Source organism: Engraulis encrasicolus, chromosome 11 (genome assembly GCF_034702125.1).
Source record: "Engraulis encrasicolus isolate BLACKSEA-1 chromosome 11, IST_EnEncr_1.0, whole genome shotgun sequence".
In the NCBI taxonomy this organism is placed as follows: domain Eukaryota; kingdom Metazoa; phylum Chordata; class Actinopteri; order Clupeiformes; family Engraulidae; genus Engraulis; species Engraulis encrasicolus.
In genome coordinates, this window is record NC_085867.1 from 56,561,058 (window position 1) to 56,583,107 (window position 22,050).

Genomic DNA, 22,050 nt, shown 5'->3' on the forward strand with positions numbered 1-22,050 from the left:
ATAGTTTACTTGGGATTTGGATCTCTTGCACTCACAGGGGCTGGTGTATCACTATGTGTTTTTTAATTTTTATAAATTGTCTTACCTCTTTTTGACATTACTGCCAATGTGTAAAGAAAACAAACTGTAATCAAGATGAGATTTCATCTTGTCTGGCAGGTGTCACTGAACTGATTAACCGGCTGGCGTCAGCCAATCACAAACCAGAGGACAATTTATAAGGGGTGTCTTCACTTTGCTTTTGTAAAACTTGAGAAAGGCCATACGGGCCGAAACGTTGTTTGTCAATAAATTGCAGCACGATGGACAAGAGTGTGCGGTACCTTCTTCTACAAAATTGATCTTGCACCCGCTACCTGCACCTCGAAACCTCTGGTGTGCGTTGGTTTCCTCCCTCAAAATATAGACGCTTCCCCAACCGACAGCACCCAGAATCGTCCACACAAGATGCCGGCAACGCAATCCGACTCAGAAGCCCTCACAGGCCATCAGCAAACCCAACCGAAAATGCTTTCATACAGCCAAAAAGACATCGAAGATATTTTGGTCACTGACTCTTTGTTCAGTTCACCTTCAGATGACGTTGATCACACCAAGATGGGCTCTGAGCTGTTTGATCTGACTTCACAAAGAACCAACACCTATTTTCATATGGTGACCCTGAGTGACTACGTGAGGAAAGGGATGATCCCCCGTGGACTGAGATGGCAAAAGGAACCGATGTTGGGAAACAAGACGGCTGAATTCTGCGACAGTTGGTGCGCTATTCTCAACAAGTGCTCCTTCGACCTAATGACTTTATTGGTTGACAACCTGAAACAAGAACTGGCTGTGATTGACCTCGCCATCGCAGACCAAACCAAATCACTCAAGAACAGTATCCAGAATGAAACTGAGTTCAACGACATCCTCAAGAACAACGAAGAAAAAATAAAAAAGCTTTCCAACGAAATCAAAGAATTCAAGATCAAGAAATTCCAGAGAGATACGAAGGATGTGGCTGAAGGCAACGTCTACTTTTGGAGGAATCCCGCAAGAAGATCAGGCCCACGCTCCACACGCAAGGCACGCCCCAGAGAATTCCAATCTACCTTCGACAACTCATCTGATGTTTCCACTGCGTCAACTTACAGTTTTTTAACCAACAGGACCCACGTCACAGCGCCACAGCAGCGCGGGTGTGGACGAGGGCGAGGACGCCCCCCAAAGGCCGCACGCGGCGCAGCATCAAGAAGAAATCCAGTGGAAACACAGCCACGTTGGACGCGCGCACGTACGCAGAGCACACGGACCTAACCACACAAAGCGCTGAAGAAATAACTGTCTTCAACCTCTCCAGTAAGACACTAAACGCCTCTCATCTTTCAGTTCTCAATAAGGGTTTATCCTTTGTTCCCACTACACAACCAAATGACTTTGATGTGAAGGTTGATCTATTTAAGTTTTTTCGCAACATTAGGCTGCGTGAGTTTTTTGCCACCACTCAGTCAGCATCCCAGTTGGACATAAATACATCTGAGTCACAACACCAACACACAAATACCCTCTTTCGGCCAAAAAGTGACTTTATACCTCCAGCCAACCGCAGTGCCTCGATTGAGACATTCTGTAGATTGGTTGACCAAGATGCGACTGAACTGTTGAAAAGAAAACACGAATTCAACACACATAGTAACTTATCGGCTGATGAGAAAAAAGCACTGAATGATTTACGATCAGACGAATCCCTAGTTATTAAACCTGCTGATAAAGGAGGAGGTCTTGTGGTTTTAAATCGAATTGACTATGTGAATGAATGTGAAAGACAACTAACCGATGATGTGTTTTATGAAAAATTACCTGGGGACCCAACTCGATCGTTCCAAAATCTGATTTTTGATACACTTGATGAATTTGTTCATACAGGAGACATAAGTAAAAAAGAGATGCAGTTCTTAAGAGTAGATAACCCAGTCATCCCGACCTTTTACACGCTTCCTAAAATACATAAGAACCTCCAAAAGCCCCCTGGTCGTCCGATCGTGGCTGGTATAGGCTCTTTAACAGCCTCCATGTCTACTTTTGTTGACCATTTTATTCGCCCCCTAGCAGAGGCTGCACCATCTTTTATCAAAGATACTGGGCATTTACTGTCAGTTATTGACACTGTTAACCCTCTTCCAGCAGATGAGATTATTCTTGTGACATTTGACGTGAACGCTCTATATACCTCTATACCCCATGACGAAGGTTTGGAGGCATTAGAACATTTTCTTTCCAAACGAGCAACTTCCCAAAACCCATCCACAAACTGCATACTGGAATTTGCCAAATTAATCCTGACGTGCAATTATTTCCTGTTTCAAGATGGATGGTTCTTACAGAAACGAGGGGTAGCGATGGGCAGTCCCTTTGCCCCGTCCTTCGCTAATATATACATGAGGTTGTTTGAAGAAAAACACATCCAGGTCAACAACAGGTTCACACAACATCTAATACTCTGGAAACGTTACATAGATGACGTAGTGGCCCTGTGGCGTGGGAGCATTGATGACTTAAAAGATTTCTTTACTTATCTTAATAACTGCACCGAATGTTTAACTTTTTCAATGGACTTCGATTCGACCCGTATCAGCTTCTTGGATGTGTGGATCATACGGGAAAATGACACACTGTACACTGATTTATTTACTAAACCGACAGCACGCAACAGTCTTTTAAGAGCAGACTCTTGTCATCCTCTTCCACTTAAAAACAGCCTCCCCTATAGTCAGTTCTGCAGAGTCAAGCGTATCTGCAGTAGAGAGGCTGATTACGCACGCAACATAAACACCATGGAGTCCAAGTTTCGAGCGCGCGGATACAAGTCATCTCAAATCATCTCTGCAAATGACAAAATCATAAAAAGACACAGGTCGGATCTATTGCGTTACAGGCCAAAGAAAAAAGAAGAACCCGCCATTATATTTTCAACATGCTATTCAAAATGTTCTGAGCAACTGAAGAGTATTATTAACCGTCACTGGTACATACTCAAATCAGATATTAATCTTGGTGATGCATTTCAGAACCCACCACGAATAGTTTACAAACGTGGCAAAAACCTAAGAGACAGGTTAGTAAACTCTGATCTTCCACCATTGATTGTGCCCTCCAAGTCGGTTCTAACCCCTATTCCGGATGGTAACCGTAAATGTGGCTCCTGCGCGCAATGCAGTTATACTTATAAATGCACTACATTCAAACACCCCCACACAGGTAAAAGTATTCCCATTAAGGGCATTATCACATGTAACACAAAATCTGTTATTTATCTGATTACGTGCCCATGTGGAAAGTCATATGTTGGAAAAACTAGTAGGGAGTTAAAAGTACGCATTGCAGAGCATCGCAGCACTATTCGTTGTAAAAACCTTAACTATCCAGTAGCTGCGCATTTTGTGGAAGCTGACCATTCGGTCTCTGCACTAAGATACATAGGGATTGAGAAGGTATCTCTGCCTAGACGGGGGGGTAACCTAGAACGTTTATTATCTCAGAGAGAAAATTATTATATCCACTCTCTTAAGACATTGGTTCCCTTTGGTCTAAATGTGGAATTTGAATTAAAATGTTTTCTCTAGGTAGACTCAATCTTATTGTGCAGATCATCTGGCCTTTGGTGATGGGTGTCAAGATGAGACAATACTTTTCATGACGGCCTCTAGTGGCCTGATCTTAAAATTGCAAGTGTTGCTCTCACTTTGCCTTCCCATCACGTAATGTATATAGTTTACTTGGGATTTGGATCTCTTGCACTCACAGGGGCTGGTGTATCACTATGTGTTTTTTTTTTGTTTTTTTAATTTTTATAAATTGTCTTACCTCTTTTTGACATTACTGCCAATGTGTAAAGAAAACAAACTGTAATCAAGATGAGATTTCATCTTGTCTGGCAGGTGTCACTGAACTGATTAACCGGCTGTTGTCAGCCAATCACAAACCAGAGGACAATTTATAAGGGGTGTCTTCACTTTGCTTTTGTAAAACTTGAGAAAGGCCATACGGGCCGAAACGTTGTTTGTCAATAAATTGCAGCACGATGGACAAGAGTGTGCGGTACCTTCTTCTGCCAAATTGATCTTGCACCCGCTACCTGCACCTCGAAACCTCTGGTGTGCGTTGGTTTCCTCCCTCAAAATATAACCTCTTTCCCACTACCACTAAACTGAAGGTGGGTCATGGATTGGCCTCCCAATATGATAATAATCCATAACATACAGCCCAAGCAACGAAGGAGTAGCTCAAGCAGAAGCACATTAAGGTCATGAAGTGGCCTAGACAGTTTCCAAACATTAACCCTATAATAATCCTGTGAAGGGAACAGAATTCCCATTTACCAAGCTACAGTCATACAACTTAAATGATTTAGAGATGATCTGCAAAGAAAAGTGGACAAAAATCCTTTCTAATATATCCACAAACATTGTCATTAACTGAAAGAAACATCTGACCTCTGTACGAGAAAACAAGGGCTTTGCCACCAAGTATTTTGTCTTCTTTGATTAGAGGGGTCAAATACTTATTTTCCTCAATGGAATACAAATCAATTAAAATATATTCTTCAAAGTTATTTTCTGGATTTTCTTTTTGATATTCTGTCTCTCCATATTAGAATACATTTTATCATTAATATTATAGAATGATCATGTCTTTATTAGTGGGCAAACCAACAAAATCAGCAAGGGATCAAATACTTATTGTCCTCACTGTATATGCCCCCGATGACAGCGGGAAAGGAGGCAGCCAGTGGCCTTCGGCATGATTTTGATAAGTTTTCAGTGGAATTGTACTGCGAGGACGCATCCCATAGAGAGTAGTCTTCTCTCAATTCCTCAAAGAACCGGGGACTCGTACAAGTCCTATTGTTATTTACTCTACTCTACTCTACACAGTTTTTTAATCTAGTCTAACTGGACAAAAAAATCCAGCCATGAATCAATTAGTAGTCAAAGCATCAACAATTCATTTTTAACTCCGCCAAGGAGGTACAGTAATGTTTTTGGTCACGTTGGTTTGTCTGTCTGTCTGTTTGTCAGCATGATAACTCAAAAGTGTATGAACGGATTTGGATGAAACTTGGTGGAGTTGTTGGTAATGACCCAAGGAAGTGTTTAATTTATGGTGGTGATCCAGATCAAGAACCGGAACCAGGACTTTTTAAAAAGATTCTTCACCATTGCTAATGTACAAATCTAGACACCCCTAGTGACTGCAAATTAGACTGCGGGACAGGGCAAATGTTGACATTCCAGTTTCTACAGTAATTCCACCGAAAGAAGGCAGAAAGTCTTCAAACAAAAATCATGTGTAACATAGTCAAATGTTCTAACAAGCAGCTTCCTTGGCGGAGGTCTGCACTCTCAGAGTGAATTCTAGTTTATTTTATTATTTCTTCCTCATTTCTTCCATTGTTTACCCATTATTTGTTTATTTACTTCATTACTATACAGCAGAGAGCAGTTGCAGCCTTCATTTCACTGCCAATTGTACCAGCACAAGAAAGCATGTGACAAACAAAATCTTGAATCTTGAAACAAATGATTACAAATACGGAGGAGGATGACGTCTTGCTGTTTCTCTCTTTCCCCCCTCTCTTATCAGCCCCCCCAGGTTCTCCATTCGGTCGGGTTAGCCTGAAAAGTGGCAAGAATGATGGCTCCTCGTATTTCCGCCGCAAGGAGAAGCGGGTGCGTTTCTTCATCCGTCGCATGGTGAAGGCCCAGAGCTTCTACTGGTTTGTGCTGTGTGTCGTCGGTCTCAACACCCTCTGTGTGGCCATCGTGCACTATGACCAGCCTGAGTGGCTCACCCAAGCACTCTGTGAGTAGCATTTAAAAAACGGTTTCGGTTTGTCCTGGGCTAGGGATGTGTGGTTCTGTTTTTCTGAAGAAAATTGCGATTTTATTACAATATTCTAACAATGTGAATTCCTTAATTTAAGTTTCTTGGAGCTGGAAGACCAAAATATATAAAAATGATCAAATGAATGAATGGAGTAGTTCAAAATGTGGGCATTGCATCTACAATCCACGAAAGTTAAACATTATTGATGGAATTATGTAAATAAAACAACTTTTTAAATTATATTCTAATTATATGGCCAGGATCTGTACTGGACCTTTAAATCAAAAAAGTGAACCTTGATCTCATCATGGAATAATCTTGTCCCATAGTTTTAGCCTCTCTAATCTCTAACTGTGTGTTTCTGTGTCAGATCTTGCAGAATTTGTGTTCCTGGGTTTGTTCTTGACAGAGATGACGTTTAAGATGTATGGCATTGGCCCCAGGAACTACTTCCACTCTTCGTTTAACTGCTTTGACTTTGGGGTGAGACACACACACACACACACACACACACACACACACACACACACACACACACACACACACACACACACACACACACACACACACACACACACACACACACACACACACACACACACACACACACACACACACACACAATGTTAGCTAAGCTGCTGCTGCAACTGCTACTGCTGTCAATGTCGCATCTGGCCTAATTCACACCAGAGCGGGGACCGCCCCGCGACGGAAACAACCGCCGGCTGGCGACCGGTGAAAATACATGGAGACAGATCTGTCCTTCCAAACCAACCGGAGGTAGTCGGGCAGTAGCGGCGTGGGAGCCGGCTCCGCTCCGCACTGCATTTGGAAAATAGAACTCGAGCGGTTTTTGGATGGCAGCGACCGATGGTTCAAACTTAATTGATGTTATGTCAAAATTCACCTCAAAGGCGTGTAATCAACAGCAACACACTTTTTTTATGAACTCATTCAGTGGTCATTCATGCTGAATGGTAGTAGGATGTGATTATCTCAGGTTTTAGTTCTGGTCTGCTATTTTATGAAAATGTTATGGGACTCATACTCTGACGTCAAGATCGCAAGATCAATCATTTTAGAACTGATAGCATCAAAGCTGTATGGTGTTGGAGATGAAGAATCTGAAAAAAAAATACATGGTGCATAAAGTGAAACATGGTAGGGATACAGCTCTTACAGTATGTGGGGTTGCAAGCATGCTCTGGTGTTTGAGGGCTTTCATCATTGATTAAATCATGAATTTATAGATGTATTGCTCTACGAATAGTTAATATGTTACCATTACACATTTACCTTCATTGTTTTTCATTTTGTTGCTTTCCATGATTACAATGACCCTAAACATACACCTAAGGTCAAAGTTGATTTTCTGAAGAGGTGAGAGTGATTCAGTGATTAAGTATGACACCTGATCTGTGTACTTGAAGTGCTTTGAAGTGACTTATCTGCTCATTTTCACATTATTTTCTATTTCTGTGAAAATCTGCCCTTTCTGTGTTCATTGAATGGTTAATCTTCCTTTGGTGCATTACATTTGTTTTTGGACATACAACTTAATTTTGGAGGGTTTTAGCTTTCATATGAGCGACTTCTGAAGCCAAGTGATACATTGAAAGTCAGGTTATTAGCTGTTTTTCCAAAAACATGGATAGGCGACAACACTTTTTGCAAGTAGTGTAGTAATGTTGAACATCTCATGGATCCTCTCGAGGTCATACATGACCCCAATATTTGTTTGATTATAATGACAAGCACAACATTATGGCTTGACAAACTCTGAGAGGGAAATTTTATTTCTTGTGAAATGGAGCACACAAAATATGTTGGTCTCTTTAGGGTTAATTACCACCACCACCTCCCTCCCTGTTCTTGCCAGCGTTGCCAGATGAGACCGATGATTTCCGGCTCAAACCCACCTGGAGGCACTAAATCCTACCAGAATTGAATGATATTCTATTGATTTCTATGTCTATAAATTCACAGAAAAAGCTGTCCAAATGCCCTTTTTAACCCTTTCTCACCGCAGACAGTCATCCTAAACAGCCCAATTGGGCAAGAAACTATCCAATCTGGCAACACTGGTTCCAACCAGTCTGCCACTTCCCATCTTCTTCATTCATGCTGTCAGGCCCCAAAGTTTATATACTATTTATATTGGGGCTTCCTGCAGCACATTGCCTTCAGTCCTAATTAGAGGACTAAAGTTAACCATGGTCACCATCTGTTGCTGGGAGATTGTAAGTGTGACTGACTAGCTGCCAGTGCTTTGCAATTGGTGGCATATCTATAATGCTGATCCTGTCACTGTCTTTGTCATTATGACAGTGAGCTAGGTTATTTTGAGGCAAAATTGCTAACCTTCTAGTGGTATTGATTGACTCAATAGCCGTGTGCATGTGTGTGTGCTTGTGCGTGTGCGTGTGCATGTATCACTTTCAGGTGATCCTGGGGAGCATACTGGAAGTGGTTGTGGCAGCCATCTATCCGGGGGCTTCAATTGGCATCAGTGTTCTACGGGCGCTGCGCCTACTGAGGATTTTCAAAGTTACAAAGTGAGTTGCTACCCACACAGTGTTGCCTGTGACACACCTCTCCGGGGAATAGTGATAAGTAGATATAGGTAGAATATTTATTGTGCTTTCGGAAAAAAAGTTCTGTGCCATTTACAGTACCCCTACGTCTGATACAGTTACAAAACACACAATAAACAAACACAATGCACAATACATAAAACACAATAGACAACCCCATACTCTCCATCCACCCCAGAAAAAGGACAAAAAGACAGGTTGACAATATGACCAAAAAAAACAACTATAGAGTACAATGCTAAAGTGCAGCTATTCAGAACGAAAGTGCAATATGTTATATCGCTGTTGGTGACGCTTTACTTAAAGCCCATTCTATAGTGCATTATGAGCGTATTTATAACAAATTGTAATGCACATCATAATTAGTCACAATGCATTATGGCTACACACATAATGCTTCATGATGTATTATATCAACAGTTAAAACTATACATCTAGCTTATCTTTGTTATAAATACACTCATAATGCACTTTAGAATGGGCTTTAAGTTAAGTGTTACCCAGTTGTTTAACAAGGATTCAAGGATATTTATTTGTGAAGTACATAGAGACACTTTCGTGTCACTTGTATTGAAATGCATGACCGGTGCAAAACAAGTGTGTAGAAGAAATGTGAAGAAGAAATATAATAGAAATAAAAGATGTGTGTGTGTGTGTGTGTGTGTGTGTGTGTGTGTGTGTGTGTGTGTGTGTGTGTGTGTGTGTGTGTGTGTGTGTGTGTGTGTGTGTGTGCGCGCGTGCGCGCGTGTGCGAGCGCGTGTGTGTTCAATCAAATTAATTAGGGGGAATTCAGTAAGCAGATGGCATGAGGAAAAAAGCTCTTTCTCAAGGATGAACTAGTGGGTATGAATGATCTGTGGGCTCTATTTGTCTGCAATGAAGGCAACTTGAACCTCCTGCATGGGGGCAACAACTCATATGCATGATGTTAGGCAATAATTTTGGCTCATGGGCCACAGTGATTTTAGAATATTGGCCAAAGGGCCAGATTGGGCTGATTGGTTTGGGCAGTCATGGCTAAGCGGTTAGGGCATCAGACTTGTAACCCAAAGGTTGCCGGTTTGACTCCTGACCCGCCAGGATGGTGGGGGGAGTAATTAACCAGTGCTCTCCCCCATCCTCCTCCATGACTGAGGTACCCTGAGCATTGTATGGTCCTGCCGCACCGCTCCCTTTTCGGGCGCCATTGGGGGCTGCCCCCTTGCACGGATGAGGCATAAATGCAATTTCGTTGTGTGTAGTGTTCACTTGTGTGCTGTGGAGTGCTGTCTCACAATGACAAGGGCAGTTGGGAGTTTCCCAGTTGGGCTTTCACTTCGCTTTCAACTAAAACTACCGCCCTTGTCTCAACAGTCATGGCCATGCATAGTGGCTAGCAAGAAATCTTGATGGCCATGTTGATTATCTTGTGAAGCTTATTTTCATTTGCCACAGTGGGGTTGGTACTATTCCTCACAAGTCTTTACTGGTCTTCTCTATACTTTTGTAATTAACTATCCAAAACAGTTCAAAGTTGACAGTCAGGTCTGTAGATGTTAGCCCCTGTGTTTTTTCATTATTTGCACCGACTTCCAAATACTTTGATCATAATTTCTTCCCCTACCCCCACATCCAAGGATGTTCTTTACAGCTCCATATTTGGCAGATTTCTGAATAACTCAACACAGTGTTGAAAATGTTATACCAAGGTCTTTTGAGATGACCTTTTATTATTTGGAGGTCTTGTTTTTGCAAATAATAGTATTTGTGGTGTCCTCAGGCAGGTCCTCTGTCTTCACATTGGTGAAAGACACACAAGCTGTAACACGTGGTTATTTAAACACAAATATCATAATTCCTTGCCTAATTCATGTCATATGGGCAAAAGCAAGTAGTCAAAGGTGATTCCCATTTGCGATTTACCATAATTGAGTCAAATTAGGTTTCCACAATGGTATACAGTAAAGGGTGCCAATACCAGTGATCCATGGAGCTTTAACGTCTTCATTTTTTTCCCTCTCATAGTTTAGTATTTAATGCTGTTCATTATTTTTATATTAGTATCAACCACAAGCTATCTATAGAAAAATCATGTTTGACCTTATTATTTGTTGTCTGGAAATATGTCCCATAATGTACTTAAACTTCAAGGGTGCCAATAGTAAGTGGAGGCACTGTATTTTGGTGTCATGTACCACAATATTTGAAGAGCATCGTTAGAAAATGACATGCCCATTTCTCAAAATATTCCAAAATGGATATTTATGTACTAGGCATGGCATTGCATTGCATTGCAAAATGCATTTTATATAGGTGTGAAAAGTATGTTCTCAAAATATTTGATTGGCAAGAATTCACTAGATGAAAGAACGTCTGATCAGTCATTTCCAATAATAAAATACGAAAGTAAAAAAAAAAAAAACGTTGTTAAAGTCCTTTTGCAATGAAACTTCATTTTCTTCCTTCATCTTTGTTTTTTCAGGTACTGGAACTCCTTGCGGAACCTTGTAGTGTCTCTTCTCAATTCCATGAAGTCCATTATCAGTTTACTTTTCCTGCTCTTCCTGTTCATCGTTGTCTTCGCTCTGCTGGGGATGCAGCTCTTCGGTGGCCAGTGAGTGACATTTTTTCTACATAGTTTATTTTGAAGATTGAAGATTCTTTTTATTCGTGCCGAGGAAAATTTGTCTTGGACATACCCCTCACATGTTTGCAGATTTGTTAGTACCCGGTATATCTTTTCATAGGACAATATTAAAGAAATTTCACTTTGACACAATGATTAGTAACCTGTATAAAGCATATATAACTGTCAGACTGGAAATAAGAGCACAGTTGCAGGTGTTGTTCAGACTTTTTACTTCAACAGAATCTTCAAGATGTCAATAAAGGAGTAGGTTCAGAAAACAAACTTAGGATGTCACGCATGAATTCACAACAAAAGTCAGGCTTGGTAATTACAGAACTTAGGCAGTCTTCAAAGGTAGAATAATCTTCACAAGCACAGTCCAGTATTCAGAGTTTACATGTAGTCCATGATCCAAGTCAACATGATCTCCAAAAATTCTGTGTTCCTGGACACGGATGTTAAGGACACAAAATCCGTGTCCAGGAGTACTGATTTTGCCAAAATTCTGTGCTCCTGGACACGGAATTATTTTCCGTGATGAACACACAGAAGTGCTCTCTCTGTACTCTCTATGTTTCCACAGCCTTGTGTTTTCTCAGGACTTTTCTCATTTCAAATATTTTTTCTCAAAAAAACATTTCTTACTGACAAGTTAGGGTTAGGGGTTGTTTTGGTCTGGGCACAGCTAGTTTTCTTTCATTCATTATATGAATTTGATAGCCTAGCAACCAACTGGAAAAGGTATTTCTCAAAAATATGTCGTTAATGACAGGCTAAGGTTAGGGAATGTTTTGGTCAGGGCACAACTTAAATTGCTGTAGCATTATTTTGTTTAGGATTAGCATTTGGTATGTATTTTCTAATGAGTTAACACAGTGCGGAAAACAATTCCGTGTCCAGGAGCACAGAAAACAATTCCGTGTCCAGGAGCACGGAAAACAATTCCGTGTCCAGGAGCACGGAATTTTGGCAAAATCTGTGCTCCTGGACACGGATTTCGTGTCCTTAACATCCGTGTCCTGGAGCACGGAATTTTTGGAGATCAGGCTGTCCAAGTACACAAAAGAGGCAGCGTGACGATGATTTCCAAGAATGGGGTAGTAGAACATAAAGTGACAAGGCAGACACAGTACCGTGACCAAGTGTGCAGTTCCAGGAGGCAGTTCACAGATGTGGTGTAATACTATGTGATGCCTTTTTTCAAGGAGTTTATTGTCATTGTCAATGAAGTCAACGAAATTGTGGGTGGAGCAACAACACTGCGTAGTTTGAAGTAGGCCTATAGAAGTAACCAAAAGAAGTAGTCAAATAAAGTCTAAATTCATGAAGTATATCATGAAGTATAATAAATTAAAGTAAATAATAGTAATAATATGAGTATTAACAAATTAATCAAGTAAATAAAAAAAAACAGTAACATTTTTTATTTTAATTAATTATTTTATATTAATTTTTATTGTGAAAGCCATAGAATGTAGAGGGGGCTTCCGGTCCCTCACGTTCAGTTGAGTTAGGTCAGTGCTTGTGAGATGTGAAGAACGATCGCTCTGTTATACTTACCTGCAAACCTGTTAATAAAAGAATAACTTGACATGGTGTCAGAAATGGGCGACGACGCATGATCGGAGAAAGTTAAAAGATGAAAAAGAAGACAAAGAGGGGAAGTCGTACATCCAGCGGATTAAACGAAAGTCTGGCAGGTGGTTCTGGCGGCGAAACGAGGGACGAGCTGGCAGAAATGGCGCGACCGACGCCAAGTGCAACGTTCACCATACAACCTCCGGAGCCATTTGATTTCACAAAGCCACAAGAATGGGAACGGTGGATTAGGAGATTCGACCGCTTTCGGCTTGCAAGCAACTTAAACGCAACGCCAGAGGAAAACCAGGTAAACACGCTGGTGTATTGCATGGGCGATGAAGCCGAGGATGTGCTAAAGGGGCTAACGCTAACAGCAGATGCTAGGAAGAAATACTCAGACGTGAAAGCAGGCTTTGATGCATTCTTCGTACCGAAAAAGAATGTCATATATGAGAGAGCCAAGTTTAATCAGCGCGTACAACTGCCGGGGGAAACGATGGATTCCTTCATCACTGCTCTATACAGTTTAGCCGAACATTGTAATTATGGACAGTTACATGAGGAGCTGATTCGCGACAGGCTGGTAGTCGGATTGAGAAACGTGTCCTTGTCCGAGAAGTTACAGCTAGACAAAGACCTCACGCTCCAAACTGCCATGGAAAAGACGAGACTTTCGGAAGAAATACGATGACAGCAGTTGGACCTGAGAGGTGAAAATAGCGAATGCAACAATGTCGATGCTGTGCATGCTACCGCTAGCTACAGAAAGCCCAAATTCCCCGCCAAGCTGGCACAGGCTCCAGGCAGATACAAACCTGCACGATCGCAGCAAAGTGCAAAGGCCTGCTATAGATGTGGGAAAACGCCAGTACATGGAAAAGCAGAATGCCCTGCGACAGATGCTGTATGTCACAGTTGTGGAAAGAAAGGACATTATAGCAAAGTGTGTAGGAACAGTGCAACTTCCCTGAATGCTGTTACAGTAGAGGAAGAGGACAGTTTTTTCCTCGGGGCTGTGGATGCTGGAAAAGATCCATGGACAGTGCAGCTACAAGTCAGAGACAAAAAAGTGTGCTTTAAGATAGACACAGGTGCCGATGTCACTGCCCTGCCGGCCGAGGTGTACGGTGACATTGCTGGGGGGCTAGATGTGACACGACTGGAGGCATCAACACGCCCGCTGTTCGGACCTGGTGGCAATGTACTCAATGTCCTGGGCGTAGCTAGAGAGACACTGCGCAGAGGCGAGAAGATGGCAGAAGAGGACATTTATGTCGTCAAAGACCTGCACACTGCACTGCTGGGTCGGCCTGCCTTTCAACAGCTCCAACTTGTAAGCAGAGCGGACAGCATCACCATGGACACGGTGAAACAACAGTATCCGAAGCTGTGCAGCTGCTTGGGCCTTGTGCGGAGGCCATACACACTGAAACTGAAACCAGGTGCGGTGCCCTTCTCTCTTTCAACGTCTCGCAGAGTCCCTCTGCCGCTCATGGGAAAAGTGAGGGAGGAGATAGGTCGCATGGAGAAGATGGGCGTGAACACCAAGATCGAGGAGCCGACCGAGTGGTGTGCCGGGATGGTGGTGGTGCCAAAAAAAGAAGGTACTGTTCGCATTTGTGTCGATTATACAAAAATGAACGATCCTGCCATCAGTTGAGCACACACTGGGCATGCTAGCAGGTGCAACAGTATTCAGTAAACTAGATGCCAACATGGGCCTTTGGCAGGTGCCACTGACGAAAGAGTCTGCCAAATACACCACCTTCATCACTCCCTTTGGGCGCTACTACTTTAATCGGCTACCCTTTGGCATAGCTTCGGCCCCAGAGCATTTCCAGAGGATGATGATGACGGAGGTGACCGCAGGCCTAGACGGGGTTCTGTGTCACATGGATGATGTGCTGGTATGGGGACGGACACAGGATGAGCATGACATGCGGCTACATGCAGTGCTTCAGAAAGCACAAGAGACTGGCATTACACTCAACATGGACAAATGTGAGCTCACACGACACACAGTCAAATTCCTGGGTCATGTGCTTTCAGCAGACGGCGTGAAGCCAGATCCAGAGAAGACGAGCGCAGTACAAGAGATGGATCCGCCTAAAAATGTCAGCGAACTCAGGAGTTTCCTGGGTATGATCAATCAGCTGGGGCGCTTCATACCTCACCTGGCTGAAAAGCACAAAGTTCTACGAGACTTGCTCTCCAAGAAAAACCACTGGTACTGGGGAGAAGAACAACAGGCCGCCTTCGATCAGCTGAAAGCTGAGCTGTCATCCACACCAGTGCTCACACTATACAACCCCAACAGTGCATTGAAAATCTCTGCTGATGCCTCTTCTTTCGGCCTAGGTGCGGTCCTGCTGCAGCAGAACAAAGATGGCTGGTCACCTGTGGCGTACGCATCACGATCCATGACACCGACAGAGCAACGCTACGCCCAAGTAGAGAAGGAGGCACTGGCAGCAACGTGGGCTTGTGAAAGGTTCAGCAGTTTCATCCTGGGAAGACAATTCGAGCTCGAAACCGACCACAAGCCGTTGGTGAGTCTGCTGGGAGGCAAAGCTCTGGATGACCTCCCACCCAGAATCCAAAGATTTAGGATGCGGCTTCTGAGGTACGACTACATAGTCAAGCATGTCCCCGGTAAAAGCCTATGGACAGCCGACACCTTATCTCGAGCTCCTCTGAGATCTAAACAAACACACACAGACACAAGACTGCTGGAGAACACCAACATACAGTTGAGGACGATATTATTAGCCCCCCTCCTGAAATTAGACATATCTCTTCATTGATAATTGAGAATGATCATTATTAATAAATATATGTTATTCTGGAAACGAATACACCATGGAGATAGTATCCAATAAGTTAAATTTGGACTTTTCCATTTTCACAATGAGTTTAAACAAAAAAGTGTAAAAATGGCAAGGACAAAATTATTAGCCCCCTTATCATTAATAGTCAATACAGTGCCATTTATGAACAAAAATTGACACCAGGCACTTTGATTAGTTGTTAACTATGTTGGCACATGTCCTACCAGGGATTTTGGCCCATTTTTGTCATTGCAAATAGTTAAGCTGGTCCAAATTGCATGGATGTTGAGGATGGACATTAATTTTCAGCACTCTTCAAATAGTATCTAAAGGATTGAGGTCTGAACCACTCCATGGCCATGGTTTTAGTATCCTTGAAGAACATTTGAACTATTTTGGATGCAAGTTTTGGGTTATTATCTTATTGAAAGATCCAGTGAATATCTTAACTCCCTCTATGAGCATATTTTTGCAAGGTCACTTTCCACATTCTATCATAATTTTCAGTTATTATGGTGCCGTACACCCACACAAGGTTTCCTGTGGCTGAGGCTGCCACAAAATGATGCATCCACCACCATGTTTAATTGTGGAAACCATCTTATAATGATTCAAGGCCTATCCCTTTCTTCACCTGACAGAAGCAGAATTCATGCATCAAAGCAGGTGCAATTGAATATCATCAGATGAAAGCAGAGACGTTCAAAACTCATTTTTGACTTTCAAATGTTCACAGGCAAAGCTCAATAACACTCTGATATGCACTGCCTTTAGTAAAGGTGTTCTTCTGTGATGATGGCCCCAAAGCCCAATATGATGACAAGCCCTAACAACTGTCTTTCTTGGGGGGGAAAAAACCTCCAGGTGAGGCCAGGTCAATAACAATCATCTAGGCAGGTGTCCAATGCTTCTTTGGTCTAATGAGGCTAAGCAGTTTCCACAGTTACACATAGTGGAAGGGCATCAACTTTAGTCTGTTATTCAGCCTCAGACACAGGGAGTCTGGGTCTGAATCTGGATTTCTGGGTCTTCCAACAACATTGTAACCCAAAGCATACATTTAGATTAGTTCAGAGGTTCTTCAAGGACACTAAAACCATGATATTGGAATCACCCGCTCATAGTCCAGTCCTCAATCCCACTGAGAGTCTGTGGTTAATGTCTATGCTCAGCATCCATGCAATTTGGACCAGCTAGAACACTTTGCAGTGAAGAAATGGGCCAAAATCCCTAGTGGGGCACGAGCCAACCTAGGTAGCAACTTATCAGAGCCTGTTGTCAGTTTTGGTTCATAAATGACGCCATATTGACTATTAATGATCAGGGGGCTAATAATTTTGTCCTTGTCATTTTTGCCCTTTTTTGTTTAAACTCATCGTAACAATAGAAAAATCCAAATTCAACTCATTGAACATTATCTCCGTCAGTGTATTTGTTTCCAAAAGAACAGAAACGGTGAATAATGGTAATTCTTACTGAGAAATCAAGAGAAATGTCTAATTTCAGGAGGGGGGCTAATAATATCGTCCTCAACTGTATATGTTCACTCTGTAATCAGCAACCTTCCTGTCAGCGGGGACTATCTGGCCAGCCTGCGCGAGCACCTGAAAGCAGACAGCACTTGCTCCACACTGATGAAATACTGCACAGATGGCTGGCCTGACAAAAGCCAACTACAGGGAGAGCTGAAACGTTACTGGGAGGACATGGCAGTACTGACTGTACACGATGGCCTGCTGCTGCGGGGTACAAGGCTTGTCATCCCATCAGCGCTGCAAGGTGATGTGCTGCACAGGCTACACGAGGGTCACCTGGGGGTGACAAAATGCAGGGGCCGGGCCAAAGACACAGTATGGTGGCCAGGACTCAGCAGCCAGCTGAACAACATGGTGCTGAAATGCAAAATCTGCATTAAAGAGAGACAGAACGTCAAAGAGCCGCTGATGCCAACAGACATGCCAGACAGGCCCTGGCAAACTGTGGGAGCTGATCTGTTCACACTGAGAGGCAAGACTTACCTGCTAGTCGTAGACTATTTCTCAAGGTACGTGGAAATTGCACTACTGTCACCCACAAAATCCACAGATGTAGTGCTACACCTAAAATCCATGTTCGCCCGCCATGGTATTTGTGAATTTTTTAAAAGTGACAATGGGCCGCAATTTTCAGGTAGCTACTTTAAAGACTTTGCAGCCAAGTATGGCTTCGTGCACACCACAAGCAGCCCCAAGTTTCCTCAGAGTAATGGGGAGGCCGAACGGGCTGTACAAACTGTGAAAAACCTGTTAACGAAAGCATCAGATCCATATCTCGCCTTACTGGCCTACAGAGCAACCCCCCTGCAGAACGGATACAGCCCAGCGGAGCTGTTGATGGGGCGCCGCCTCCGTACTACTGTCCCCACTCTTCCGACCCAGCTGAACCCTGCTTTGCCAGACTACGACGAGGTGGGGGCCAAAGAAAAGGAGAAGAGGAAGAACGACGCAAGGTACTTCGACAAGCGGCACAGAGCAAGGACCCTGCGCCCACTCGTACCCGGAGAGGATGTGTGGGTCACTGATGCTCGAGTCGAGGGAACAGTGATCTCACAACACAACACTCCTCGCTCCTACATCGTTCAGGGGCCTCAGGGCACTCTGAGGAGAAACCGGCATCACTTGGTGCCGCTGCAGACAAACAACGGGGTGGTCGACGCCGAGCCACAGGTGGAAGAGGAACCACCTACTCCAGAGGCCCCACCAGTGACATCATCTACCACCGCAGAGACTGTGCAGACCAGGGCCGGGAGAGAGGTGAGACCGCCACAAAGACTGGTAACACAATGAGACTCTTATCTGACTTTCAAAAAAAAAAAAGAAAAGAAAGAAAGAAAGAAAAAAAAAAACCCAAACAAACAAACAAACAAAAAAAGAGAAAAGAAAAGCAAGAACACTTAAAAAAAAAGGGAAAAAGGAAGAAAATATGATTGTGAAGATGACTTGTAAAATGTGAAATGTGATTGTGAAATGTTTTATAAAATGTGACTGTTGTACAGTAATTGATCTGCTTTTAGGTAGTGGAAACCGGAGATTCAGAGTAAGTTTTGTTGCTTTGTTGTAAGTTGCTTGTTGAAGTGAAGTAGTTAAATGTTCTTATAATGTTCACGTGTGAATCAGGGACAGAACAGGTCTTCCAGCAAAAAGGGCAGAATAAACCCTTAAGACCTGCTGGGACAAAGGTAGTCCACCCTTTGTCCCAAAGAAAGGGAGATGTGGTGTAATACTATGTGATGCCTTTTATTGTGAAAGCCATAGAATGTAGAGGGGGCTTCCGGTCCCTCACGTTCAGTTGAGTTAGGTCAGTGCTTGTGAGACGTGAAGAACGATCGCTCTGTTATACTTACCTGCAAACCTGTTAATAAAAGAATAACTTGACACCAGAGAGAGTCCAAAAGATTGACCAAAGTTGAGTTGCAAGGCAAGGACAAAGGCACAGAGGATTCAGCCCACATGAGCACATGCATGAACAGTGACAAACAATTCTCAACCCATTTTAAAGATGGTGTCACTTCTTCTGGGTTGAGTGTGTTGCTTGTTGACTCCTCTGCGCCCTCCGCTGGTCAGGAGGGCGTGTGTCCAAAGGGATTGTGACAATAACTAATTCAACTTGTTGTTCACTCCAAAAAATAAAAATACAGCCATTAATGTTTGAACATGTACCCACAAAAGTGAGTACACCCCAGATTAAAATCCTGTAGAAAGTGTCTGAGAAGGGGCTGTTAGCCCGAAACATCACACAATTTAAAGGGGTTAAAAGAGAGGTCCTTGGTGTGCGTTTCATCCTTGCAGTACATTGAACTTTAACATTTTGAGTCTGCACCTGGCTTAAATATATGTGTCAGATTTGAGTGAAATTCTATGGAGAGTATCACGATCTACGTACTTTCGTACTTGCAGTACATGTTGGTATGCATGTTTCTTTCAGTGAAATTCAATTTTCCAATGTTGACGGTATTCATGCAGCCCCACATGTCCCACTACCATGCTTGATTTTACAGACACTTTTAATTCTACATCACTGTAAAGTGCCATCAGAGATGCGTAAAGTGCATACTTAGTGCATAAGTGTATACGTACTGTATCTAGTGCGGCCTCATACATTCATACTTACAGTTTGTACAGGGCATTGCAAGGATGGTAGTTTATAACATAAACTACACTACAGAGCAGTGCCAACGGGATTATTTTGAATATTTATAATGCATTTATAAAGTACTATAGGAATACAATACAATCTGATACAAAAACTAAAACATTAAATATATCAGAATCAATACAACAAAAGTCTGTGAGACAGAAAACTTTCATGGCTCTTTTAGTCAGAGGTATACAAGCCAGGAGACTCTTCTATTCAGGCTTTAACGTACTAGTCTATCTGGATTTGTCAGTAAACTATGGTTATAAAATAAACCCCTAATGGTGTTTTGTTGTTGTGCTATTCAAAGTACTGTCACTGTGACTATCGTTGGAATCTGCCTTTTTGTGTCACATAGTTACTAATGAACCATAGTTACTACTTCAAACTAGGGCTGCACGATTATCAAACAACACACACACGCACATCACATCATTTTCTCTGGAAGCGGCGCTTCTGAAGGCTCAGGGCTTACAGGTTGACAGTGCGACAGCTGTGAGGATTTGCATTTTTATGCTCTGTGTGTGCCATTATTGGCTGGATTAGTCAAAGGCTTCTCTCAGCCTCATATCCAGCTGGAGAGCACACAAAACAGTACCTGTTTATCTTGTGCCTGCTTTGCTATTTTGGCACGCTGTTTCCTGCTTTTTCCCCCTCTGCCTCCCCCCCTCACAATTAGGGATCACGGGCAAGACAAATGCAGGATTATACCAGTTTTTTAATGGGAAATTCTCCTCTTTTGGACATGTTGAATTATTTGGTTCAAAGTTTTTATGGAGAGAGCACACAATGACCCACTGTCATTTGGGAAATTCATGACTGTTTCCTTTTTCTAACACAGGTTTAACTTTAGGGACGAAACTCCAACAACAAACTTTGATACCTTCCCCTCGGCTATCATGACAGTCTTCCAGGTAGGCTGATTATTTTCATGTGTTTTTTTCATTGCTGACGTAATAATACACTGCAAAAATGTGAAGGTCCCTCAAAGAACTTCCAGGTGGATCATGGGGATCCAAGAGATGTTTAAAGACCCCAAAACTTCTGAGGCCTCATTTATCATCAGTTTGTAAAATGCCTTCTAAATTGTGTCCTACGAGTGAAATATAGAATGGTCACAAGTACAGAAAAAATGGGTTTTATCAAACGTGCGTTTGCTGCTCCTACGCACACATCAGCATGATACATCCTAATCACTGTGCACGCGCTCTCTGCACGTGTTATTTGCATCCCTAATTACAAATTGCAAGCATATAAAATGCCTGTTTTTTTCTTTTCTTTTTTCCATGCAAGATCATGATAAAAAATCAGAATCGAGATTTTATCTTAAAAAATCGTGATACAGTTGAGGGCAATTTTATTAGCCCCCCTCCTAAAATTTGACATGTCTCTTGATTCCTCCATGACCATGACCATTATTAACAGTTCCGGTTATTCTGGAAACAAATACACCATGTAGATAGTGTCCAATAAATAGAATTTGATTTTTTTCTATTGTTCAATGAGTTTAAACAACCACCCATTTTCATTTTCACCACATTTTCATTTCTGTAGTGTATGCTTACATGCATAAAGAGGATAACCAGCTGTTTGTACACAGTATGATGGAATGTGTCCTACCTGGAAGTAGAATCCATGTTTTTTTTTGCCATCCACAGATACTCACAGGAGAGGACTGGAACGCTGTGATGTATCATGGGATCGAGTCGCAGGGGGGCGTCCACGGAGGAATGTTCTCTTCTGTGTATTTCATCATTCTCACTCTTTTTGGAAACTGTATCCTTCGTAATGTAGGCCATGATTCACAGCAGGCAGGAGAGAAGGTTTTGGTGGCTGCTCAGTGAGGTTTCGGTCTTAATAGACAAATGCACTATTTTGAACATTAAACCTGAGTTGTCTTCAATGTTTTACAGACCTCTCACCAGACCAAATGTGAGATTAAATGTGAATATTTAGTCTGGCCCCGATCAATGAAACATTGGAAGATTGTTGATGGGAACAACCCGTTGTTTTTCAAACTGTGTCTGTGCCTATTGGCCAACGCTTTGTTGTCACTCCCTGATAACCCTGTCCACTTTGCATCCAAAGATTCAAAACAAATCAAAACAATTCTCCTGTGTTGTGATTGGTCTGCCAGTTTCAGGCATTGTCCAAGGCTAGACCCACTCGAAGACAAAAATAATTTTGGTCACTGGTGGGTGGGGCTTGTTTACTAGGCTACATGCCCATAGATGGCCATTCTAAAGCCGGTTGAGACAAAATCCAAATTAGACAAATAACAGAGACAGCAGCAACCTAAAAAAACAAACAAACAAACAAACAAACAAAACAGTGAGGGGAACTCAAAGCAACATTGAAAGATGCACCACAATTCACAATAGGGTGTATTGTTAAAATAATG

The 22,050-nt window shown here is 42.5% G+C and overlaps 1 protein-coding gene across 2 annotated transcripts in view; it reads left to right on the forward strand.

Annotated features, from left to right (window-relative positions):
- Window positions 1–22,050, forward strand: part of cacna1bb (calcium channel, voltage-dependent, N type, alpha 1B subunit, b) — a 400,044-nt gene that overhangs the window by 88,605 nt on the left and 289,389 nt on the right. For both annotated transcript variants that reach the window (XM_063211051.1, XM_063211050.1), the window contains exons 13-18: window positions 5,623–5,841; window positions 6,236–6,348; window positions 8,308–8,420; window positions 10,921–11,052; window positions 20,491–20,563; window positions 21,308–21,425. In XM_063211051.1, coding sequence (XP_063067121.1) covers window positions 5,623–5,841; window positions 6,236–6,348; window positions 8,308–8,420; window positions 10,921–11,052; window positions 20,491–20,563; window positions 21,308–21,425 — 768 coding nt within the window. The remainder of the gene's footprint in view (window positions 1–5,622; window positions 5,842–6,235; window positions 6,349–8,307; window positions 8,421–10,920; window positions 11,053–20,490; window positions 20,564–21,307; window positions 21,426–22,050) is intronic.